Here is a 27,835-nt window from a genome sequence, read left to right as displayed (position 1 = left end):
GCACACGCGACGCGCATGTTTTGTGACAACGAGTCCAAACAAACACTTGGCACACGAGGCGCATACGCGTTGTTTTCATTATTCAGTGCAAAATAAATGAAATGGTCAGTTTCCATACAATTAAACCACAAAACGATTTGATAAGCTTAATTTTGATAGCCAGCTTATGCAGTAATTTGCTAGTTTGCTAAACAGACTAAAATATGGAAATACGAACAAAACACAACATAAATGTATCAAAATATGCGCAAATTAGATCATGAGCAACTTATTTAAATTCCATAAAAATAAAACGCGACTTGTCAATGTCACTTTTTGTGGAAATCGCATTAGATCAATGGGTTTTTAAGAGTTCACTTCCTCGTCCCCATTCTTGTCCTTGTCCTCGCCAGGCACGTGAAACACATATTGATGGATACTCGGCACTCATCAGGCTCTTTCCGCTGCGCTGTCAGCGACTCTTCCAGTTCTTCCTCTTCGGGGTGGCACTCGGTTCTTTGTTTGATTTGCATATTGCTACCTGTCTGAGCCTCAGTTACGACACACTCACAAGTAAACACAAAGCACAAATACAAACAGGCAACAAAACGTGATAAAATAAGCGGAAAAATAGCTGACAAGAACGCGCGCTTCGCCCATCCCCTCCGACCCCCGTCGTTCACTGCACATAAAAAATAATAAAAAAAAAACTACAACAAAAAACAAAACAAAAAGAAATAAAAACATTTGCCACACAGAACAAAGGAAATTATCTGGCCAGCGGGCCTGGGGCGTGCCACTTCTTCTGCTTCTGCTGTTGCTGTTGCTGTTGCCGCTGCTGCTTTTGCCTCTACCTTTACCTTTGTTCGAGTTGCTGGTAGTGGCCCAGAGGCGCCTGTGACAAGTGACAGCTTTGTTTGCTTGCGGCCAGGCCTCTGCGTAGAGGTTGTGGACTAGTGGGCGTGGCGTGTTGCTCGAATAATTTGGGCATTGCTTTCGCTGTTTGCCCATGGTACATGGCGTTATTATTCCGCTGCCTTGTTTACACGCACTTTTAACGTGTGTTTATTCGGGCGTAACATAAACTAATTGAGGCATTCACTTGCTTCACTCGCTCGCCGCGGCGTATGCGCAATCTGCAACCAGCCCCCGGGTTGGTCACGTTTACACTCTCTGACCAGCAATAATGAAGCGCCTTGAAATCAAAAGAACGCTAATATGCACACACTCACATCCAATAGCAGTGAAGGACTAAATAAATAAAACATTATCAAGACTTTAATATCGTGATTAAATACTTTGACATATTCAACAAATTATACAGCATAGCTGCTGAGTTTATTACTATTTGGTTGTGAGCTAATTTTTTTTCATTTCGTAAATGTTTTAAACATTGTAGAACCTGTGATGCACTTTGAGGTCAGGTTGTAGTTCAGTTAAGGAGCTGCTAAAGATTAAAATTGTTAACCCTTTATCCATTTGTTCTGCTGATTATTAACTCAACCTGAAATATCAGCAATTCAATAAGAGAGTCACTTTGACAACTTATCTGCCAAGAATTGCTGTTCAAAGTGTATTAAAAAATCAACTTTTTAAATAAAAACAACTTAACGACAATTTGACAAGTTTTTTCCAGCCATGTAGTTTAAAATGTCGAATTTCATAAAGTTATTACCTGCCTGCTTTCCCTTTTTCAATGCGTGGCACACTTACAGACAAAATCAAAATTCTCTACTTAGAAAGGATATTAAAGTCGTGTTTCACCATCTCCTGCTGCTTGTCATTTGTCACTTGTCGGCTTCGTCGTCGTCATCATTCTCAATGGTGGGTCATCAAGTCTGTTAGCTACTTGCAGATAGTCATCATCCTTGACAGCTATGTTTGCTGCTAGATGGAGAGAGTATCCTAAGGCGGCATTGGTGTTGGCGTTGGCTTTAGCTTGTTTACCTGTTCGTGTGTTTTGTTTTAATGAAATGCAAATGCTAAAACAGCTCGACACCAAGTTGCGCCCTTGGCTCACATGAATCCGCGCAACACTTCAGCAATATTTTTACTTGGCCGACAGTTGTCAAGGCACTTGATGCTAGTAATAACATTAATTTTATTTTGTCTATAATTTCTACATATACACACGCACTAAGAATTCACACTAACAGCTCGAACAATTGCAGACAGGAAATGGCAATTAAGTTGAATTATTTAACAAGGACTCTGCAGTCGTTCTTGAAATCTGCTTTGCGGCTTGTGTCACATTAAGTTTCCATTTATCATCATTTGATTTCGCTTACATCTCCTACACTCGAGTGTAATAGATGTCTTTCATGTCGCTGGACTTTAACACGTTTCTCACAGCCAACCCATAAATAAAATGGCAAAAATTTTACTTTATGACAGGTGCCCTGAGAGGCATTTGCAGCTGATGCGCCCCTCAAGATGCCCAAGGAGTTCAGGGTTGACTTAACGTCGAGGCAATAAAAGCAGATTTGTGCATAATTTTAAAAACGTTTTGTGATTTGCAAGAAGCCCACTTAAGCTTTAAGTTATGGCAATGCAGTAAAATCCTAACGCGAATGGTGAGTTTTTCCATTGCTTCAACTTGCATCGATAAAAAACCAACGTGTCGCTGAGTGTCAAGCGGAACTTACTCGTATAAACGCAACGATAAAGCTTGTCAAGTTAATGGTCCATTTTATACTTAAGCGCTTTACTCTCCTTCATACATGGTAACTGACATAAAATACAGTTTATGGAATTTTTAGCTGTGTTGAAAACTGCACTCTTTTTGCATTAAAAAATCGTTTTATGCATTCTCAATTCTAAATCGAACAAGCTCTTAACTAATGTAATTAAACAGATATAACACTTTCCTCTGATGCAGTATTGCAGAATTACGTCACGAGAAAGCTTCAAGTGAGTTTATTTTCATTTTCATCTCATTGAAAACTAATATTTGAGATCGAATTGCAACCACAAATAAAAAGTTATTTACTTAAGTTAAAGTTAAACCTAAATTTTTTAACTACTTGCTTACAATTTGTCAATATTATCACTTTCTTTAAATTTTCTTTGGTCTTAACTTATTTTTGAGTGTTATTTTAAAGCGACTTAACCCTAAAATTGTGGACACACACTCAGCTTTTCATGAGTTTCTGAGTTATCCAAGGTCACAAACCCCTTTGGCAACATATAACACAACTTTCGCTTGACATGCTCCTATTTTAAGCAAAGTCAAAGCTGAATAAGTTGCAAATTTGTTTGTGAATGACCAAAATAATGTTGATGCATCCACTTTGGGGGGAAAGAAGAAAACGACACACTTGATTTTAATTAAATATGAGTTATAAACTCTTAAGCCACTAAAGCTGAGTTTAACGAGGGTTTGGCTTCAATTTCAAACTGTGCTGATTTAATCAAACTGCAATTTAAACTTGTCAATCGACAGCTGAAACTGAAACTGGAACAACGCATGAGCCACAAGCTATTTCTAGAAATAAAGGCAAGTTCGTCAATTGATTTATGCTGATATTTTTTTGATTATGGCTTGTGGTATTTGCTCATTGCGGATTGTTTATTATGTTGCCAGTCGTATTTTCATTAATATATTGCAGCCAAGGGCAACTGATTTCATTTTAATTCAATTTATTTTTCGATACGTCGAACAACAGCAGCAATAATAATAGTCATCACAATAATCAAAATAAGTAAACAAGATTATCGACAGATTAATACCCAGTAAAAGGTTTCACTTGATTTGCTAAAAGAATTTGAATTTCGAATGAAAACTTATACGGATTAAGCAGATGTTTACTAAATATCGTAGACATATTATGAAATATAAACTGACGGTTATAATCTGTAGACAGTTGTGCTACATTTATAGTTTTCTAGTTTTAAAAGACCACTGTCATCACATTATATGTATTTGTATTCAACTTATATTCCCTTCCTTCACTTTCAATTGAAAGTTAATATATTATATGCCATTCCTGCTACAGGGTAGGCTGAAAATCATAACAAAACTTATTTATTTCATGTCCAGGATTGCGATTCGATTGGCTTTTGTCGAGAAGTGCCAAGGGCTGCGTTCGGGCCAAAGTCACTTAACTGCTTATCTGCCAAGTTCCATCGGGTAAACCAAGCCAAATCCAGGCTGAGTGTGCCTTCCTTTTGGGCCGCGTGCGGTTGTTCGGTGTGTGTGTGTGTGTATGGGTGTTTGATTATCGTAGTGTTGAACCACGCATTTCAAATGTATGCACGACAAATTCATTATAATTTTGCCATCGTACATTTTTGTGGCTTTGATCCGTGCGTGTCAAGACATACACTCCAAGTATTTCTTCAGCTCCTGTTGCTGCTTCAGCTTCCATCGCAAACAAGGCACGCGTACACACATACACAAAAATACAAACACATATACAACGCACTTACAAGCGCACAGGTCTTAAATGAAATCAGTTTAAATGCGCCCCAATGTGTCGCTTTTGGATTATGATTACGAACGTTTCTCATTGCCAGAAAACCCAACACTAGAAACATGTTTGGGTGTGTGCTTTTTGCTATGTGTGTAAATGAGATGCCAAAGGTGCTGAAAAATAATGCCTTTTCGCACACCGTATGTACATTGCCCCATGGTCATTGCCAACATTTTTTCCCAGTTAGGAAAAATACGGAATTTTTTTTTTGGAAAAAAATTGCTCTCCAAAACTCCATTGCCTACTTATGCGGGCAAATGCTTGCGTGTTCGTTTTCTGAGTGTGTGCGGATGAACGGTGAGTGAGTGCTGCAGGTGTTATACATATGCCACAACATTTTTATGGCACTTTAAGCCCACGTTGAGAAACCAACATGCGCAACAGGGAAGAAGTCAAGTGAGCTTTGAGTAGGCCAGAATAGAGCTATACCTGAAACGGCAAAAATAATCAGGGCAAAAATGCCAAGTTATTTAATTCGCTAAAATCCATATCCCTTAAAATAAGTAAATGCTAAGCAAATGTTTTGCTTATCATAATGTGTATAGTCGCTTCTTACCGAAGTTCCACTCAAACATTTGTCATTTAAGTAATTGCCTAAAATAGAGATCATACTTAATTGAAGCGTAATACTGACCTAACTCAAACTTAAACCTCATAATTCGTAACCTAAACCCCTTTGTAACATTCATCTTGAAGGTCGATTAGTGGCTCTGAGTACCTATCCTATTAAGGAAGTGCAGGGAGTTTAAAAATAATTGTGGCGTCGGTGGCAGATGCAACTCTTAGTCGTGTCATAAATAACAAGTTTAAGTCTCCCGCTCAGTACCTGGGTGCCACCTTTAACGCCATTTTGTATTGTTGCCTGGAGGGCGCGCGCAGTTCCGCTTCCGCTGGGCATATTGTTTGCGCTCGGAGCACGGAACACGTCATAAGTCGCAGGGCGCCTGATTTATGAGCCGCTTTTTATTTCTCATGCGCCGCCGTCAAAATAAATATCAAAAAGCAACAAATTGCGACCACGCCGCACGGACTTGAGCAGCCGCCAATGCCTTGCTTTGCCTCAAGTTCTTTCGCAGCGGCATTGTCGCAGCTGGCGCTTAATTTTATGCCAGATGATGCCGCCACAAGGCCGCAACACAGAACACGTGCCCAGCTGGGGACGGCCAAGGTGTCCCGCACACGCCCTACTTCCTCCAATTGGCCTTTGGCCCTTGTGTGCATAAATTTTGAAATGGTTTCCCCCCTTTGTTGTCGATGTTTTTGTTCTTGTGTTGCGCGTTGCACACTTTTTGGCCACAGTGTCCTCGGCTTAATAAAGTCGCCTACTTAACACAAAACGACAATAAGGCGACATTCAATCCGTGTGCCGGGCGAGGAGGACTATAGCCATGTGTCACACATCCGCATCCGGTGTTGGCATTGGCATTAGGCTACGTCTCAGAGGTTTGCTGTTTCCGTTCCGCCATGCGACTCTTTTAATGCCCTCGCTTTTGTTTTCTTACTTTCTTTTTGCACTTTTGTGTCGCCTACTGTTTGTCGCCCTTTGTCCACTTTCGCATTCTTTTGCCTTTTGGCTCTCACTTTATATACAGCGATAAATATGTATATATACATATATATATATATATTTGGTTTTTTGTGCGTATGGCCTTACACAGTGCAAGAACGTTAAACGATTTCAATGTCTCTCAAGTGTCATTAAAGCAACTTTTTATTTAGCTTCGAACTTAAGTCGTGGAAATTCGTTTACCTTTAATGGATTTTTCGTGAAATGCGTGGCCTGTCACTTAACTCAATAACTGGAATTTATACATTTAACATTATCATCGCAATACTAAAATATTTATGATTTAAGATTCTTTATTTTAATCTTATGAGTCACTTTTTATAGCCAATATTAAATGTATCTCTATTTTAATCTTTTCATTTACATAAATAAAACAAGTAAAGTTATTTCTAAGTAAACTTTCAACTAAATTGTACATATCTCATAAGAATTGTTCTCACCCTTGTCTCTAGTTGAAAGATCTGAGCCAGATAGTCATCTTTACACCCACTCAACACATACAACTTGTCAACTGTATGGCTACTGAAAGCCAAAATAAAACTTTTCCCCCATCTACGAAAAAATGTATTATGAAGTGCTAATTTGTTATTGTTGGCTCACACATAAAAAATGAATGCTCTTGTTGGCAAATGTTTGAGCTAATCACAAATTTGTCAAAATTATTCAAATGCCACAGCCGCACCAAGAGTGAGTGCGTATATAAATGAGTCTGTGTGTGTGTACATTCACATTCAGACATGAATAGTTAATACAAATGACGCCAAATGAGTCTGACTGACAAGCATGACAGTCTCTGTGGCTGTGTCTCTTTATATATCCTTTACTTATACAAATGAATGGATATGATAAAAATGCATCGAAAGATGCTTCGCTCAATCTATAAAGTTGTTCTATGTTTTTCTTTGGAAGCACAAGAAAATCCTTATCTTTGTCTTTCAATTAAAAACATTTTCTTTTCTTTGTTTTTCTTTAATCTGCTAGAAAATGATTTTGCTTAACCAAAATATGATTTGATCAAGGTAGAGGGTATCACCTAGTCAAACACCAATATTTATAATATTTTCACCTTAATACGATTAAGTGGCAAGTTTGTTTAAGAGCCGAATAAAGGGTATTTGTTCTTCGAGACAGTTTAATTGTAATATTGCTCCTTGTTGTGTAATAAAGCTAATGAGTTTCTGGCATGTGAGTTTCAAATTAGCCCGATTCAGACTACATTTCAGGCATGTTCTTAAGTAAAGGGAAAGGATTTTTCTTACTGGTTTTGGTTGTCATTAGAGTTTGTTTTATGAGTATTACACGTGATTCTGGGATTTTGTTTGACAAGTATTTCACATATGAAAATGCCTGGTGGGTTTTTACTTCACTTTAACTCCAGCCGCTGAAAAGTCACAGACAGATTCAGACGTGGGACTAAACTCTTTAAAGTTTGATAAGTAAGTTAATGGTCGGTTTCCTGCAACAGGATAAATGCTGCGTAAAAGCAACAAATTGTTTTAAATGGGCCACTTAGGAGGCAACTGTTGTTCAAACATGCGCAAGACAGCAGACACTTGCAGGTGATTAAAGAGCGACTGACAGCTTCATAATATTCGCATTCATATTTTATAAAAGCTAAAAGCCACGCATTTAAATTTTAACTATGGTACACAGAGATGCGTTAATGGACGTCGCGCCATTCTGCAGGCCTCGCTTAATCCTTTCGCGGCATATTTTCCAACGCGACGCGACTTAATGAGGCACATTTTCATTTGCATTTCCACGCGAAGCACGCAAAACATAGACAATAAACGTGAATAGCCCCTGTCTGGAAACGAGATGCTAAACCAACTTTCTTATCAGTCATAGTTTGTAAGTTAATCAGCATTACCGTGCTAAGCAGGAGAAGGCATTAGCATTAAGATTGCATTTCAAAAAATGTTAAAGATTTTTAAGGTTATTTATTCTCCGCATATTTTATAGGTAGCATTTTGTGACAGATTTTAAAGTAAAATTCCGAGATAGTTTATATTAGTCTATGAACTAAGTGTTAAGGCCAGGTCTCTGCATACGCAACATATCAAAGATTGTATGGCGCTTTTAGCTGCCAGACGAGAAAAATTCATTCCCCTGAGCAATCTAACATTTTACCATACATCTTAACCTCGGGAAATGCAAACATAAGCATTACATGAGCTACTCCCATGAATTATTGCTTAGCTTTTGCCATTGCAGCGTTTCTTATTGCACTCACTTTCAAGCTGCGTTCCAACACTAAATGCTGTTCCTGCTGCCAAATGTGTGCAGCTTTATTATTTATTTTAATGCACTTGTACGTTCTTCAGAAATACGAGTATGATTACTATCTAAATCGATATAGATTTTGAAGGCCTATAGATTTATCGCTGCGATTAAATACTAAAGCTAGTAATCGCTTGCAATATTGCTATCTTTAAGACCAGCATAATCAAGACAGGGTATTTAACATTCGAGAATCCCTAAGGACTTGTGCTCTCTTTTCTTACTAATGTAATTTAATCGTGTAATATGCAAGCAAGCTCGTCTGGTATAACTGAAGGTCGGACAGATGCCAGTCACCCAGCTACCTGTTCAATATGGAGAACAGAGACGCGCCGAGACTTTTACGAAACAGAAATTAATTGCATTTAGCCCGACTGTGAGTTGTATTGTTGTCTGCTTGTGTATTTATGCTGCCACAATGGCACAAGGCCGCAGTGCAACGTAGTTTATGGTTAAGCCGGGAAATTGCCCGGAGCTGTGAAGTCATGTTAAGGATGCCAACTGGCAATTTTGCCACTCAAAGGTAAATGCCAAAAGCGCTCGACAACTATCGCATCCGATGCGTGAAAAATTCCAGGCCACAAATTCCCTTAGCGGCAGCCCAAAAATTTGCCAGTAAAAATTGGACGGCAAAAAAATATGAAGTGTGACTGCCCCCAATTCACCTCCCAATTGTGACGCCTGTGGCAACAAAAAGGCGTGTCAAATTGTTGCCGTGTCGCGTGTTTGAGCTATCAATTTAATTTCAGTATCTCTTGTCCGTCCCTCAGGTTGATTGAAATTTATGTTGTGTGATCTGAGCCATGCGAAGCTAAGTGCAACAAGCCGCAATTTGTGTGGCCACGTGACAGGTGCCCCATGCCTCTGGTACTGGTGTAGTGTTTGGATGCTGTAGCTGCAGTTGAGGCTGAATTCGTACACCCAAATCACATCCGGCTGCCTTGTCGTACTTAATGGATTGTTCAATTTAGCCGGTGTTCGGCAAATCAAATCACATTATCAAACACATTGAGACTTATGTGTGTCCTGTTAAATGCAACAAGATGTTGACAACACATCACCTGCATCATTTGCATCATCATCGCGGCAGCACGGCCATTGAATTGGATAAGATTACCAATTTAAATACGGTAAGTAAATAGAGATATCAATATTTGTAGTATTTTGTAGCCATAGCTACATGTACAGCTATTGAGCAGAAATGAGAAGGATTTTTTGAAATTATTTCCAGTAGCACTTCAAACAAATTGCGGGACCCGCAAGCGATTCTAAGCATCTTCAATTTAGATGGTACCCCATATTTTGTTGAATGGCGAAACGCATTTATAAATATGCAAAAGTTAAATATTCCGCAAACAGAATGAAAATGAACCAAATGAAAGGGGGGATGTTTTCAAAGCTGAATAAATTAGATGCGAAAACAAATGTCAAAAATAGTTGTTCAAATTTAAATGCAAAAATTAAGTCAACAAAGCAACAATATGCCATATTCGGCTTGACATCAGTGTAAAAAGATAAAATAATAGAAGGTTGAAGTCTATTGAAAGCATTTACATCATATACTTTTCAAGAATATTAAATTCAGATATTTTTAATTGGGTTGGGTTAGCTACTGCTTTCATCAATACAAAAGTGGTTTACAAATATGTTCATTGGAAAATATTTTGAGCTAAGCAGATGGAAAGTAAACAATATTAGCTCCATCCATAAATCAATATTAGGAATCAACGGAAAATTGAATAGTTAAAAACTAAGAAGCAATCCATTGATAACAGATTAACTCGAAATCAATTTTCATTGAGAAATTGCAATGGATTTAATCGCTTTCTGCGACATCTTAAGCTGCTGTTGCCTTAGCTTATGCGACTCTAACTTGAAGATCCTTAAGCAGCAGCGGAAATGCGTTTGCAGATGCGATTTCACTGAAAGCTGATTGCAATGACCTTCAATTAAAAAGTGAAAGTAAAAAAATGCAACTCAAACTCAGCACAACAAATATTCTGAAGAGAAAAGAAAATAAAAATATTCTTTCATATGTGCCAGCAGCTGGAAAAACCTGAAAATTAAAATAATGGCAAAGATTTAATTAATTTCCATTTACAAATGTAAATCTCAAGAGTTGCAAAGTGCATTTCTGGGGCATATTGAAGCGTATTTCATATACATTCGCTTGTCCCGGTGTCAAGTGCGGAAATTTAATATACAACATTTTGGGAGCAGTTTTTGGGCAACAAGCGAAAAATGCGTGCTCGAAAATGCAGAGCGGTCCTGCAAGAAGGAAAATGTGAAACACGTTTATTGCCATTCATTATATTCACGCGAGCTGCTGCGCAAAGTAATGAAGCACTTCTGTGCGGGCTCTGCTGTCCGTTATCCTTTTCAGGGTCCAAGCCCGCTCTGCCCGACCCCTTTCTCGGCCCTTTCGACATGTTTTTGCTTTTGAAAAACAACAACTCGGCAACTGGCGAATTGACTGCGTTGAGTGCCATGGCTCTAGAAAAATTACTTGCTGCCTCGAGCAAGAGTGGAAATAATAATTTTTGTATGGCCATTGCAATATTTCCTAAGGGCCGTAGGACTACAGCGGGTGGTGTTTCCGGGGGTGAGTGGTAAGTGTGTGTGCGTGCAAGAACTACAACCAATTTTCATTAAATAAGAGCAAGTACTCGCTCAAGCAACAGCAAAAACAACCGCCAATACATCTTCATTATTTTACTTCAAATATAATATATGGGATGCTTGTGTAAACAGTTAACGCTGCACGAGCGTGCGACGTCTGTCATACATATATATTTATCTATATATATATATACATATATATATATATATATATATATTTATATAATGTACGAAAAAACTGCAAACTTGTGCTTAAGTTTCGCATCGAACATTTGTCTTGCAGTTTGTGTGCGGAAATGTTTGAGGGACAAATGAATACGGGTCGCCGTCTGGATATAAAACCGCACAGCAGGAATGACTAGCGAAATTGAGCACACACAGACCGCAGCTTAAATACCCTTGTTAAATTTAAGCAAAAGGCTATGGACAAAAGTATAGCATTTTAGTTTTTGAGGTATTACTCTAAGATACATTTGAATAGTGATTTTGAAATGCAGGAAATAATTTAATGAAGTCCGTCTTAATGCTTAAGCCTGTCCTTCTCTAGCATACTCGTACTTTTTATAGAGTGAGTTCTCCTTGCTTGTACCCCTTCTGTAAGAGCTTTGAAAACGTATCACAAACAAAGGATCGTGTTCAAGGCACATGCCCAAGTGAACAAATAGATACTAATGACATACAACATAAATATACAGGAAAGAAAAGGGATAAAGTATTCTTGAGCAGACTCGTATCACTTTCAGTTCGCAGAGTAGGTAAATGTGCAGGACCAAGCCAGCTGCCCCCGTTGATTGTTTATTGTCAGTGAGCTTGATTGATAATGTAAACTGAGCAGGCCAATACTCAGGACCCAAATGGACGTTACTCGTGGCTTGCCTCATTTTCGTTATCGCCAGCCATTGAATGCGATATCGTTTCGCGGACTCCCTACATGATAATAAAGCACACTCACAAGCCCCAGCCAAATGGGCAGCTAGACAACTTGAGCAACCAGACAGGCAGACAGACAGATATCCAACAAGCATCTTATCGATTTCATGCTCACGACTTTTTGCTATCAGTTACGCAAAAGAGTGAGAGTGGCTCTGTAATCGTTGGATAAGACTAAAGCGTCCATTGTTTGAACGTTTACGAGTGATAGATAAGTGTTGGAAGAATCGTAATGAAATAAGTGGCATAAAGTAAACTTCCGTTCGATGCGGGTCAATTTTGACTTTACTTTAACTTTATTTATTTATTTGTCTATTACAAATTGAGCTTAGCAAGTCCATAAAAGCTGCAATAGATTTAAAGTACCAGATGTAAGCTCACATACACGAATAAACTAGTTGCCAACACTTATATCTGGATACATATTTTTACTTTAAACAATACTATATATACGTTACAACATGCCTGACTGAACTGCAATACCCAATGCATTTAGAAAATATATTTGGCAATAAAATCATTGAGAGCGACATGTACATGATGTATAATTGCCAATTGGCCTATACGTAATGACCTTCTGTGGAATTATGTGGCTGACTAGTACACGACCTACAGGGAAACATAAAACATAAAACTCAGCTGTTGTAGTCGTTCACACACATATACACACAAGCACACACACACAAGCACACACACACATGCACACACACACATGCACACACAGTTGTTGAATAGAAAAATCCGCTCCCACTCAAATCACGCTATTTGGTATTGCTAGCATGTGGCCAATTGCACTTTTGTATTGTTGCAGTTGCTGTTGCTGTTAATGTAAATGTTTCTGTTGCATTTAAGCCGCTTTTCAGCTTTGGCTTGGCCATTATAAGGACCTCTAGTGTCCACGTGAAGGCCGCTTGCCAGTTAGTTGAATAGACAGTTGGCTAGTTGTCTGCTGTCAGTATTTCTGGCTGGCAGTTCGATTGGAATTATGGCGTAGTTCAACTTGTTGGCAATGCATTTCGCCATACCACTTTGTTAGCCTTCGTCCTGACAACTGTGAGTGTGTGTGTGTGTGAAAGGATTTGTGTGATGTATACAACCATATCAACAGATATGCCAAACGCATTAGCTGCTACTTTTATCAGCTGCTTGCCACTTGCGTTCACCCCTTACTCCTAAATGCTACACAATATTTATGTACAAACCTTGCCACCAAATCTGATATATTGCAATTGGACAGTGCCGTGTGTTGTACACTGAAACGCTTTCAATTGAAAGCAACATATAACAATCATTTTGTACAGCATATTTTTTTAATCTTTTTTAAGAAATTTAGTTAAATACGTTTTTAAGAACATGATGGAATGAAAACGCTGTCTATTCTTAACTTTGTAGACACGGCAGTTTGTTGTTGTTTTGTAAAGTGCCTCGGTCTTCAGGGGGTGAAATATGCATGTAAAAGCATTGTGAATGCATCTAAACCATTTTGTGTTGTGCCATTCACAGTTCGCAACCATATTCCACATCCCTATCCGTATCTACTTCATTACAAATGCAATCCACTTCGCTTTGCGTCTTGTGGCACAATGCGTTGTTTTTTGCATTACAATTTTAATTTCCGCTTTCACTTTGTCTACATGCAGCATTTGTTTGCATCGCCATCTTCAGTGCGGCATCTCCCTCTGTTGTCGCCCCATCCTTGTCTGGGGCATTGCATTGCTCATGTATTTGCTGATTTACACTTTAGAATAAGTGAGATTTCCTTTGGTCACACAAGAACACGTGCAATTTTGCTCTTTGTCTTTTTTTTTTCATTTTCCACTCGCTTTTGTTTTTGCATAGAAAATAGGAACAAACGCCGGCAGCTGTTTTTCAATTTTCCGCTTCAACTGTTGATGCAAATGTTGAGGATCTTGTGTTGTTGTATTTGTGGCTCATGCTGTTGTCCTTGTAGTAGACTAGAACAATAAGAAAGAATAACGGGCGCATGAATATGCAGGCCGCAGCTTATACAGCACGTACATCTCTTTTAGCGCCAGTTTCCATTATGAGGAAAATGCGTTGAGTACCAAAACTATTTGCGGTAGCTGTATGCATTAAATTGGACGGCGCTTGGAGAATTCAATTTGAGCTCTTGGTTTTCTTTTTTTTATATTTTTCTGACCACTTCTTCCGACTGGATTGTATGCAACTCGCTGGGCTCTGCAAATTGCTGAATAGCTGCGAGCCAGGTAATTTCACAAATGTGCCACGAAGCTGCTGTTTTTTTTTCTCATTCTGTTTTTTTTTTGGTCCGGCTTGTCTTTTGGCTTAACGGTGTTACTTTAGTGGCTGTGCTGTCCCTTTTTATGCGAGCCGCAGTCGTTTACATTGGGGATTTGCATGTGTGTTGCATGCCACTATGTGTTTGCGTCCTTATCTCAGCTGAGATTTAAGCCACATATAAAATTTATGCGTGTGTTGCTTTTATGTGTGAGTGTGTGTGGTGTGTGTGTGTGTTTGTGTGTGTGTGTGTTTGTGTGTGTGTGTGTTTGTGTGTGTGTGGTGTGTGTGGTTTTTTCTGGGTTAGTCCATGCTTTGTTTTTATACCCTGTATTCATAAAAGTGCTCAAGAAGAGTACAGTAAAGCTGAAAGAGTTTTTCCGTTCTGACATTGGTATTTAATAACCTTTTCGAATTTAGTTGTGGCTAATTTTGATATATTTTAGATTAGATATTAGATAATCAGAGAATAAATTTACAGTGTTATTCAAATTCATTGTGAGTTCGTATGTGTAAGAGATGAATTCTATATAGTCTGATGTCCTGTATGCTCAGAAAACGGGAAAGTAATTATGATAGCAGAGTATTCTCTAGTCAATTACTTTCTCGGCTGTTGTTCATCTGCGAGCAGCTTATGAATTGCTGCGGACTTGTTTGGTATTAGGTGGCTGCTCTAAAAATACTTCGTTAAGGCAGCTTTTGGCAATTAGAGCCTCAGCTTTGCCAAATGTCAACAGTCAGGAGAAACGCCCAGTATGAGAAGCAATAAAATGTTGCAGAAGCAGCAGTAACAGCCCAGCAGCATCTGACGATCCACAACCAAAATGTTTGCCATTGATTGACTACAAAGCAATGGTTGTGCCACGCCCTCTAGCACGCATATACACACACACTGTAGTGTAACGCCTCCATTGTGTCTAGTTGGCAAAAAGTTTTCCGCCTAGAATATTTCATACAACTTGGTACTTTTAATAAGCAATTTGCTTAAGTGCTGCTGCCCGTGCAACGTTCGTCCTCCGTCCCACCTTCATTCCATTGTCAATATGACTAATCATGCATATATTTCATAGCAAGCTGTAAGCTCTATCTGTCTCCCCCTCAGCTGTATAACAACCGCACAGCTGTCAGCTCAAATTGAGTCAGGCCACAAAATTCACTTTGAATTCGCCAGCGGCGTCAGCCGTTGGAGGATTATTAAAATTACGCATACGCCGCGTTTTAAATGAAATGGCTGGTGTGTGTGTGTGGGGGCTGGTGAATATATTTATGGTTGTTATTGTTGTTGCTGCTGGTAGAGTCAGTCATAAATATTTGAGCATACTGTTGGCTCATTTGCGAGTGGGCGTGGCCCCTGCAAACATGTATATATACTCAAATATACTTATATACATATATGCGTGGCGTACCTAAGTTGATTTGTCTGAAAAATGATTGCCAAATTAATCTCTTGTTTCGCTAAAAATACTCCAAAGCAGCGAAATAAATAGCCAAAGGCAAGCCGAAGCAATAATGAATAAAATAAGACAAAAATCACGAAAAATTGGTTTGTTTAACAACGAAGGAAATGCTCTTTAAGTTTCAGAAATCGTTGGATAATTAATTTGATTTTTAGACAATTATTTATTAAATTGATGACTTTGATTGTTCAAGTAGCCTGTGAATGCAGTATTAACTCAGCTATGAAAGACTTAAAAGAAATGTTTGAGTTGTATGGCTGCAATACAGAGACTAGAATACAATGAAGCTTGGGAAAATAAAAAGACTATAAATAAATGTTATCAATGAACTGTTATATGATAGTTATATGATATATGAGATAGCCAATGGTCACATAATAAACGTTATGCAAGATTAGAATAGGAAGACAACAAAAATAAATGCAAGTAAGCCGCTTTAAAGGGGAAAGTAAAATAAATGATTTTAGACGATTCAAATAAGTTCAGTTTGATTACACAAAAGTTATTACTCACTCTCCCGCGTTGTGTTCGAGTACTAAATGATGATAAACACATTTATGGATACTTTCGACTGTTCGGAATAAGTCAATGCGTATAAATGCTTTCCAACCCTTAGGGTATATAAACATGAGATGAGCCAAGCTAAGAGAAGAGCTACATCCTTTCGCTTTAACTACTTTGCAATGTCGTGCATTTTAATTTTTATGTGCTCAATTTAGCCACAGGGAAGAAAATTAGGCCCGATTGCTCGATTCATTTTCCACCATCGGCCCAAAGCTGTCAAATGAGCCGTAAAAAGGAAAGACGACCAAGCCAAACAACAAAACAACAGCAAAAGAAGCTCGTTTCAGAAAATAGCCCAAAAATATGGTTTCGCCTGTGGTTCGGTGTTGCTGCGGGTCTGTTTGCTGCTTCTGTGCATAAATTAAACTGAATAATGTGTAATTTGTACGGGCCAATATAGGGCTCAGCATAAATTAAATATGAATTGTGTACTAAGATGCCTCTGACCTGAACTGATGCTGGCATAAATTAAATCATTTGCCTTGCACTTGCAGCTCATCGTGGAGATCAACAGCCATGTGGCACTCTTTCGCGACATGCTGATACATATCGGCCAGGCCAAGGACTGTCCGGAGCTGCGCGAAAAGATACGCAAATTGCGACGCACCTGTGTGGAGGCATTCAAGCACACCGCACAGATACTCGTGCCACAGGTCAAGAGGTAAGCAAAGCGCCATAGACATATCAGTCCATACCATATTCCATACCAACCCATTCCAACAACAAAAAAGCCATTTTCCATACAAGTTTGGAGCCACACGCATCGCATTAACATAAACATAAATATCAACATGTGCGTGACATTTTACGGCTCACATTTCAATACCGTGTACGCATTGAGACGGCCTTGGAGGGTATCAATGATCTCAATCGATCCAGTTTAAATAAAGGTTTGATTGTCATTTTGCCAGTCTGCCTTTTTCCGCTAAGTTAGTAATTCAGTTAAAGTATATTTTAGTTTTAAATTTTCGCCCAGCTGCCACTTAAGTTAATTATCATGTAGGAAAATTCAGTTAGACAAGCACATCAATAATAATATGATTACAGGGTATTTTGCTGCAGCACACTCATATAATCTATCACACAATGTTTTGTTGTAAAAGCTTTCAAAGTCGTACATTTTTTGAAAATGTATGCAAATTTAATTGCAGTCAAATTTACAAGTGGGGCAACCCGCAGAAAAGTACCCACAACAAGCAAAAAGCATAACTTAAACAACCATTTGTCGCTGTTGGAGTCCTGCAGTCACTGTCGTGTGTGTGCAGAGTGCCTCCGACTCCAACATCAAATTCGAGTCATCTCGAGCTCCTGAAATGAGTTAGTGCTGGTTGGCGTTTGAGTTTGAAATTCAATTTCAAATGCTGCATAATTTAGCAGCATGTGTTTTGTCGGGTTTGGGTTTAACTTTTTGGACAGTTGCCGTGGGCCACGGGCACGGAATTAAAAGTTAATAACATTTTGTATAAAACAATATGCGGGCAAAGCCGTACACACATGAAATTTCTTTCATAAAAACTGTTGTTGAGCCAATTTATGTGACTGTGTGTGTAGTTCTTTATCTGGGAAAAGAGTAAGGTAAATATAAATCAAACAATAAAATTGAAGAACAACTCAGGTTGAGTTTCAAGGAAGCTGCTTCAAGGTTAATTGAAGAATAATAAAAGCGTAGAAAAGTGTTTTAAGTGCAGCAATAAGCAGGAAATACATATATTTCAAAATGGTGTCAATTTAAAAACCGTTTTAAAATAAATTTGGCACCGGAAAATTGGTTTCTCCTCCCTAAAAGCCATTTTTGGAGCTCAAATTTGCACATGAATTTCGAGTGAAAATCGTGTTTCAATATTCAAATGCAGTACGAGGGTTAAGCTATTAGAGTTATTATATATGAGATTTTCTAGTTTTAATATCAAAAGTTTTGTGCATTACACTTAAGTCTAAATTAAATATCCATAACTTGCCTACGCACTGTCCCAGCTGTAATCAGTGGCAGCTTTTCGATTTTATCGTGGATAAGCTCCCCCATTAAACTCAGCGATGCCTGCTTTCGGTTTTCGAGTTATTGATTTATGCTGTCGTTGAAGCATAAAATGTTACAAAATGAATTCCCATGTGGCTGCCACACATGCGCCATTATCACACCCTACCAAAAACTCAATTCTGAATGACTGAAAAAAACACACTTTTTAACAAACAACTTGAGAGAAATTTCATACACGATACATACAACTTTTCTGCTCCTTATTTTTTGTAATTTCAGTCACAAACTCAGTAGGACATGCTGTCAGTGTTGTGCGTGAGAGTGAATAAGAGGAAGGAATTGAGTATGCATTGGTGTGTATGCTATTTGGGTATAACTTTTTAAGAACACCCTATGAGAGTCTGATTTATTATCGAGCATACCCTTAAAATGTCATTGCAATACAGCAGAAATGTCAATCTTTAAATAACGACGAGATGAGCATTCGTATCAGCATTTCATCATTTGTTGCTCTTGCTGTTGTTGTATATATGGAAAAAGTGCAGGACAGCAAGAACTGACAAAAAATCAACTTTCGCAGTTAAAATTGATGATTGGGTCTGGCTCTGATCCACGCAAACAAATAAAAGAAAATCAAAAGCGAATAAAAAAGCTGTTAAAACTGACACAAAAGATTTCAATTAATTTTCGCTTTCTATCGGCATAAATGAAGACCGCTTCTCAGCGATTCACCCAGCGCTACACAGTCACAGAATTAACAGAAGCGGCAGCAGCGACATTGCCTGCAGATCAAAGCACCAGGCCACAAAGTTAAGTTGAAAGTAAAAGTTCAATAAAGCAAAAACTGCGCGCTGCCAAAGCAAAGAGAGAAAGTTAAGGAGGGCAGAAAAGTGGCCAACTGAGGGAGTGTGTATGTATATGTATGTGTATAAAAAAACTTTGAGCACAACTTGACAATGACACAGACAAAACTTTCTGACAGTGTTTCGTTGTTGTTTTTATGTTTTGTAAACACAAGCCTCGCTATATGAGGCACGCAGAGTCATAAGAGTCAACAAGAAAAAGAAGGAAATGCTCTATTCGGCACAACGAATATTGCATACTTATTCAAGTCGGATACTTACTGGCTCAACGCCAACTCATTCTTACAACGCCAATTTATTCATTTATACCCAAATACCTTTGAATTTTATATATACCTTATACCAAATACATTACCTTTTATTCATGGTAGTTCATTTAAATCAATTCTGCATCTAAGTTACATGCAGTTGCGAAAGTAAACAGACTGCAACATATATTTTAAGGAATTTATTTTCGAAATTTTCAAAATAATTTTCCTATATGCACATAATTAAATTGAGATCATAATTTTATTAATTTGCAAACATCAAGTTGTTTTTTAATTTTCCTTAGTAACCCTAACATCTTACGCATTTTTGATTTGAATACAGTGTATAAGTACAGTGTATGTGCTCTCTCAGAAGCTCCAACATCTGAAGTAACAATAGTTTTCCCATTTATCCCATATCCGTGAGCAAACAATCTGGTAAAGTTATAATACCTTTCTCTTTGGCGAGCATGCAATAAGTTTATTTTTACCTCAAGCCACCTACGTAGTTACTTCAATGCCAGCAATATTCCACTCATCTAACTTCTCTCATGTTCCGCCATCGCCCCACCGCCGTCTGGGCTCCTCTATATATGCCTGAGTAGACAGCACTTTGGTCAACTGCCTTAAGTGACTGATAGTTGTATGCATGTTTGTTTACTCGGCCGTACAGACATACGACGCATCCAAATGTCCAACGCTGCGTATACGTGTTTCATTTCTTGTTATTCTGCGTTCATTTCGCAAGTAGAATTTGTTGTTGTTTATTGTTGCTGTTGTTGTGTATTTGCGTATTTGTGTTTGCCTTACAGTTATGTTCGGCAGCTGTTTGTTTTTGCTAAATTACTGTCGCTGGCTGCCTTTGTTTTAGCTTTTATCGTTGCTCTCTGTTTTGACAGCCAGTTAGTCATCAAAATGCCAGAAGCAAGCAACATGTTGGCTTCATGTTGGCTTTAACGCATTTCCTTAGCAAATAATGTCACAACATTCAGCAAACTTATCTATGTGTCCTTGACGACTGCAAACTGCACTGCACTGCAAACGAGGACCAACCATGATACTTGCCAATACTCCACACGGGATATAAGCAAAGACAATATCAAGTCTTGCAGACCACATCGATGACAAATGCCTGTCAGACTCTGCACGTATAATACAATAGTACATTGTTACTTATAACGGAAATTTCATTTTTACTGTCAACTGTTGTCTTGCAACTGTAGTTTCACTTAACGTACTGTTCAAGTTTGTATTGGTAAAATGTATACAGAAAATCAATGAAAGCTAATACAGCTAGTATTAGTAAAACTGCTTTTAATCTAAGCTTAGGGTATCTCAAAGTCAAAAAGTGTTCTCTCGATTATTTGTACTTATTTCAACAGCAATTTTATTTGTTATTTCGACACGCGATGTCCGATTTTCTAGGGACAGTGTGGTTGTGACAGCAGATTATTCAGATAACTGCTATTGATTGGTGCTGTCACGTAGCCAGATACTCTACATTTTAACGAGTGTCATAAACCATCAAGCGCCCTACAACCCCACCACAGCTGCATTTAATAACTTCGATCTGTCTGACGATATATCGTGTTGAGGACTCGAACACTAAACGCATTTACCGAATTCCCGTTTCATTCTCAGTCCCGTCTCGACGCATAATTGTGCAATTTTTGTTTTTGCTGCTTGCCATTTTCTTTAGCGCTTGCGACCCAAGCAAAAATATCACGTTATGTTTGGGGCTAGCGCAGTATAATAAAAAATACTTCAATGTTATTCGCAATAAATGAAAGTAATGTCCAAAACTGTAATCAACAGCAGCTGCTGACAATCTCCGGCTCCAGCTACCATTTTGTAGCTGATTTCCTTTTATTTTTTGCTCTTTGGGATTTTCGTTTGGGTTTGGATGTTTTGCAGATTTCGCTCGTTGCCATTTATATTCTTTTGCAAAAGAGTATTTTCACTTTTGACATCTAAAATGTCTTGCATTTTTTAAAGCAAATATAATTATACACTTTTAAGGTAAAAGGTTAAAATATATACAAATTTCAGCAGTATATTGATATTCAACATCATATTTTACTGTAACTATTAATCAATTATTAGAGTTTTGAAGAACAACAAAATTTAATTTCTTTATTTCAATAATAATATTTTACAATGGATTCCATAATAACAAGCTTTATTCGACTGTTTACACAGCTCAAAATAAAATAGTTGACACGCAAACTTAAATTAAATACTTTTCTAGGGTATATAATCTTCGACAGTCTAAAAATAAAATAATATACTTTTTTTAAACTTATTAATGCGCTTCTGTTGCTGAAAATGACCCCCGCTAATGTGCTCAGCAATAAGCAGCAGGCGGAAACCGACGGGGACAGATATAAAGAGAGGGAGAGAGAGAGAGAGGGAGAGAAAGAGAGAGAGAGAGAGAGACAGGGATGGATCTACAGTTCTTTATTCAAAGAAAATAACTGGACACCATAAAAAATATTTTATATTACTTCTCAACGTCTTGTAGTCAGAGAAAGAAAAGCGTAATTCATTAATTTAATCTTATTCCAGACATAAAATTATTCTTTTAATGCCATATGCTGCACAATTATGAAAAACAGCAATTTAACTTAGAATCTGCTCTTTATGGTCAGATATTACTTGCAGAAAAGCAAACCGAAGGCGCACAATACAAATTATAAATAATGAAGGTCAGACTGTATTATCTGAGCGAAATTTTAAACGAAAATCTATTTGGACATTATTTTTAACAATTTATTCATGTGAACATGTCCACGAACAAATTAATTTAATGAACAAGCAAATCTAGACACAAGATATGATATAAAATATATGGGCTAATTTAAGAACGTACCAAATTAATCAAGAATTCATTAGTAGAGTAAATACATAGAGTGATCGATTTGGCCTAGTTGAGCATAATTAACTTGTGAAACACCGGAACACGCAATTAATGCCCAACTCACATAATTATCCCTCTTCAATGTGACACATGCTTCACCCCATAAATGTTGAGCAATGGCATTTCTATGATCTTAGCCACACATTAAGTAAACTGGTCCCAAACAATCAGCCCTCCCCTGAGCAACAGAACCAAATTGAATTCGCTTTAACTAGCCCCAGCGATACACATTCACTCACTCCCACATACTCACACACAGACACACACACAGACACACACACGGACACACACACACACATACAGTGAGAGATGAACAGGGACACCTAAGGCAAGATTAATTTGCAATTTATTTGCTTTAATGGTAAAAATGGGTGTTGACGTTGGCACCACCATGGAATATGGGCATGAGGACATTTGTGCTGAGGACACGGCAACACTTTCCACGTTTATCGTTACTGCTTGTGGGGGTCTAGAATTCAGGGATTAGGCACTGAGCAGCCAACCTGAACTGCTTGTCCGACAAGTTGGTAATTTGGGTAAAATATATTTTTCATTTCCAGCCAAGTATTAATACCCTATAACAATTTGTATGGCTGTAAGGGGCATTTGAAAATTTTGGCAAATCCAAGATGTGACCTTTGCATACCATAAGTTTTAGTCGTTAGCTAGTAACTTCGCCTGGAGTCTATCTCTTACTCTGGGTTAGGCAATGCAAAAGCAATTTAACAAATTGAATTTATTTTCATGCTGTTGCAAATATGTTTATGGCAATTTAAATCGTATTTATGTGTTGAATGTCGCCTCATAATTGCTATGCCAGCGACGCAGCTCAAACTAAGCGGGCCAATTTTCACAGCAGTTGTAAATTCCCAACATTTCTTGAATTATGGGGCGCATGCCAAGCAGCAAATTAATGTGCTCCAGAGCTAAATCTGCGGCATAATTGGAGTTTAAGTGCAATATAAATGATTTGCACCGATTATGCTTATAAAATTAAAATATTAGCCATTTAATTGTATATTGCCTGGGAATTATTAGATACAATTTCAATAATGCGGAAAAAGAATCAGCTTGACGTCATGTAAATGCTGAAACAGAATAAATTGAATTGAATTATTTTGGTTGCCTTAGTAGAAGTGTTTTTCAAGCATATACCCGCACATATATTTTATATTTCTAGAGACAACATTGACAAAACTCCAACATAACGATAGCTGTTGAGATTTCAACAGCTATTGACAACGGCATTAAAACATGCCCCAATGAATTTATTTGAACAACCATCATTGTGTGACCCGAATAACAAAAATGTCATAAAATTCGTATAGATTTCAAATCGCAACATCCGCATGCAATTCAGCGTGTCACAAAAACACAGACAAACACACATCCACATTGCCATACAGCATTGCAGCATTGCCATACTGGTTGGAACCCATGGATTTATTTGTTGCCTATGCATTTTACTTGTATTTTTCAGCTCACTGGCCGATGGCATACTCACCGACAATCCGCACCTGGTGTTGCTCTTCTATATGGCTCAGCTCTTTATACGTGAACTTGTGAAAAGCTATCGACTTATTCAAGTTGTGCCGATGGATATGTCTGGCTATTATGGTAAGCTGATTTCACCTAAAGCCAAACCTTTAAAGCGAGTGTATATGTGCGTGTGGATATGTGGGTGTGTGCTGTGAGTGTGAGTGTTCTCTGTGTGTTTGTCATTACAATTCAGAGCAAAGGCTGCAAGTGCTTATAGCCATTGTTTGCCATTTGGTAGTTGGATTCCGCTTGAGTGTACGAGTTCTGATTGCCAACATTCATTTGCCATTTTGAATGCTGTACGTGCATAGTTGCTGCTCTTTGCTTTGGCCTTGACTGATTGACCCGTTGGATACGCATTCGAATTGCACTTCCATAATATCAAAACGCAGATTTGTTGACCATACATTTTTTAATTACGACTCCGCCTTTATTCGATTAACGCAAGCTGTCCACATAGAAAACGAAACACAAATATTTACAATGACTTGCACTCTCAAGCCCTCAGCTACGCGGGTGGTGCTGGGTGGTGCTGGGTGGTGGCCTTGTGGTTTTCGTGCAGCTGTGCAACACATTTATGGCAAGCACGGCCAATGCATTTATATGATGTGTGCCCAAAAATTAAGCGAACTGCAATGAAAATGCCATAAAAAATGCAACAGTGCGTAATTTTGAAATAAAATTGGGTTTCTGTTGTAAGTGCGATGGGGAATGAACCTGAGGTTGTAGATTGGCGTAATATTTTGCAAGAATAGGTTTCCTGATTCAATATAGTAGGAATGGGGTGTGGGGGGGATGGCTTTTGTGGTTTACTTTTTAAAATGTGCACTGCCAGCGAAATATGTAGTTCTCATAAATCAAAAATTTCAATTCCTGCAATATTTACGTGGACATGTAAATTGCGTACACGTCGAGTCGAGTTGAATAATGAAATAAATTGCAATCCAACCATGCAAAAAAAAATCAAAAACCTTTTAGATGTTGAATAATGTAATTAATTCTTTTTGTAGCCATTCGGATGAAGATTAATGAGTATCGAAATTGATTGTTCAACCAGCATTGGCAGAGTGCGGCGAGTAGTAAGCTGATTTAAATATTAGCATTTAATGTCAAAAAATATCAAGAGCTATGTTCAAATACTTTCCCCTCTAATGTGACATTTCATTTCAAATATCTTAAGTATCATTATGATAAATATCACTTTTTTTGTTGACCTGAAATAAAATCAATGAAGCCATTAAATTGTCATAGCCACATTTTAAGTCAAAAGTTTATTTAACATCGGTCAGTTAGAAAGTTCACCAGTTGGTGAAGCAAACTTCAAAGCGGACGCAAAACGTTATAGCCATGTTTCCATGGAAACTGGGTGAAATAAGAGCAAAGCTAATGAAGCACAAAAAAAATACTCATATACAGGGGCACAAGCAGGAAGAAAATTCTTTGCATAACACTGTGGCAAAAAATACTCGTAAATTATAAAATATTTTTTTTGTGGGATGTAGTCAGTACCAAAAATTCTATAAACAGAAATAATATATTTCATTGGAAAACTGCACAAAGGGCCACATAGAAATTGTGGATGTTGAGTGTTGGCCATTTTGTTTGTCTTTAATTTTGTGGCCAATTGCAGTTAGTAAGGACATGCTTGACTTTTTGCTTAACGTCGAGAGATTTATGTGGAAATTTTCTGTTTCCTTTTTGCAGAGAATCGAGCTGGTCCCTCGAATCTGGGCAATGTTATAAGTCAAATACTGTTGTGTAAGCAAATAACGCCGGATTTCAATGAGGAGGAATTATGTAGCATCACAAAGGATTCGCAGGACATTGCCATGCTGCTTTCCGAGATGCAGGAGTATATGCCACAGCACGAGGCATATTTGGGTGAGTTGCACTTTTCACTTTGATATTTCAAGTCAAGGTCTTGCTGGAGGCCACATCAAAATTCAAAAGCATAAGGCAGCCAACAAAAAAAAAGTGCAAAGCAAACTTGCCAACAACTACATAGTTGTTATGTATTCACATTTCAGTCACATATTCATTAATCAAACACTAAACGTGCGAATCTTTAACAAAATATTCTAGAACGCAACGCAGCCCTGGATACAAATGGTACTTGGCCAGCAAAACGACGCCAGAATTATATATGCAAGAACATGAGCCTGCTTTGCTGCGTGTCCCGCCCAAATTATCTCTGAGAGGAGGCCGAAATTGTTTAATTTTAATGTCATACATAAGCACCGGCAACCACAAGTATTACACACACACACACACACACACACAACACACATTCTACTTATATCAATTACTAGTGTTTAAGTCAAGCCTATAAAAAACTAAACACAAATATGTTAGAGCCTAAGTGTACAACAAGTCATTTAGAATTGTAATTAAAGATCAAAGGAGTCTACACACAAAACCAATTTAAACACATATAGAGTGCATATACATTTAGGAAAGTTGTGTATAATCAAAGTTAATGCTGCATATACAATATTATACTATTAAATGTAATTGCTCCTGAGTCTGGTAATAGAGCAAAATTTATAGACATGTTAATCCAATTTGAAAGCACAGTTCAATATGTCATAGAATTGAATTGTTTTTATCCTTTTGTTTTCAGTAATAGTTTGGAATATTCAAGCACTTTAATTAAAAGAAACTGAAAATACAATAACACTTGTTACATTTTTCTTCTTGTATTTATCAAAAAGACCATTTAGGACTGTAAATTTTAGTAATTGTATAGAGTTTTACCATATAGAAATGCGCTAGCAAACAAATGATTCATTAAATATACCGTTGAGTTAACATTAAAATTAGATAAGGGTGGCATTGAGCAAGGGGAGCAGTAAAAAGGTAGATGTAGCCACACATGATACTAGCTTGGTAATTTAATTAAAGGCATGTCCCAGACCTGGTCCTGGCATTGGCTCTGGCTCTGGCTCTGGGAATGTGTTAGAACAAAAAGCAATAAAACAATATGTCGTTAATTCACAAAGACGCACACACACACACACACACACACACAATTATAATTAGACACTACATACATTAGTGAATGCACAAATGTTCTAAGGTTTCTGTTAGTTTCATTTTTAAAGACAACAACAAAGTTGAACTGTGTGCAGTACCTAAAAACAAGAAACATGTGACCAATAATGAAAATAAAACTAAAAAATTAATTTATTTTGTGAATTTTAAATTTATCACTTCTATAAGAATCAAGTTAAATAGTACAACTTACAATATATTAAATATATTTAAATGAATTGCACGTCTAACGTCTAACGCACTTAGTCATTGAAAATTCGAGCTCGTATTTAATTAATTTTATAAACTTTACTGCATTTTACGCTTTAATAGTTTCAATTCAGTAATCCACACTAGCACTATTTTAATCCATTCAAGCGTATTGATTACCAGGCCGAAATTCAACAAAATAATTGGTTTATAGTATATTTCTTAGCGTTGTTTCATAAATTCATTAAAAGCATGCGCTGAATTACTTTTTTTTAATTTTAATTTAATACTACACTTTTGCTATGTGTTTTTGCTACCCTTTACCATTTAAAAATATGCGAATAATATTAACAGAAAGGTAAACCAAACTCTAAAACGTTTTTAATGCCTACTCATTTTTTCAAAACCAAAACATTTTTATATAACGATAAATGACTTGAGTGTGATATTCTTTCAACTCCTTCAAAGTTCGTCTTGCATATTCCAAATAGATTTAGCTTGTCTTCATTTTTCGAAAAATTAAAACAAAACACAGGGCACTTATTAGTCGAGCACTCTCGAGCATGTCACCTTTGTTTTTTTCGAGTTGCATGTTTAAGGATTATTAATTAAAGACACAAAAGAAAACGGTAAATATTATTTCAATATTAGCACAAGTCATTTAACAATCGAAATCTATGTGCGCTGCAAATCAAAAAATCAGATAATCAAATGAAGTTGAGCACCGCACAATTTTATGGGCCCAATTTCAATAGCCAACAATAAAAAGGTGCAAATAAAACATTGAAACTTCAATTAGCACTGTAGACAGTTTGAATTTAACATATTATAACAGCTAAAATGAAAAAATAAAATAAAAACTTGACAATTGCAATTATTTATTACTATTATTATTAATTATTTAGTAATTTATTAAAAAGGAA

The 27,835-nt window shown here is 37.4% G+C and overlaps 1 protein-coding gene across 1 annotated transcript; it reads left to right on the top strand.

Annotated features, from left to right (window-relative positions):
• Positions 1–9: 9 nt before the first annotated feature.
• On the top strand, positions 10–26,794 carry LOC6566651. The gene is made up of 6 exons (XM_032739360.2): positions 10–104; positions 9,069–9,428; positions 16,622–16,788; positions 23,614–23,750; positions 25,377–25,553; positions 25,755–26,794. The coding sequence occupies exons 2-6, from the start codon at positions 9,342–9,344 to the stop codon at positions 25,865–25,867; spliced, it is 681 nt and encodes a 226-aa protein (XP_032595251.1). The 5' UTR covers positions 10–104; positions 9,069–9,341; the 3' UTR covers positions 25,868–26,794.
• Positions 26,795–27,835: the final 1,041 nt, after the last annotated feature.

Source organism: Drosophila grimshawi, unplaced genomic scaffold (genome assembly GCF_018153295.1).
Source record: "Drosophila grimshawi isolate 15287-2541.00 unplaced genomic scaffold, ASM1815329v1 contig_1377, whole genome shotgun sequence".
NCBI lineage: Eukaryota > Metazoa > Arthropoda > Insecta > Diptera > Drosophilidae > Drosophila > Drosophila grimshawi.
Note: the sequence above shows the minus strand (reverse complement) of the source record. Positions and strands in the feature narration are given on the sequence as shown.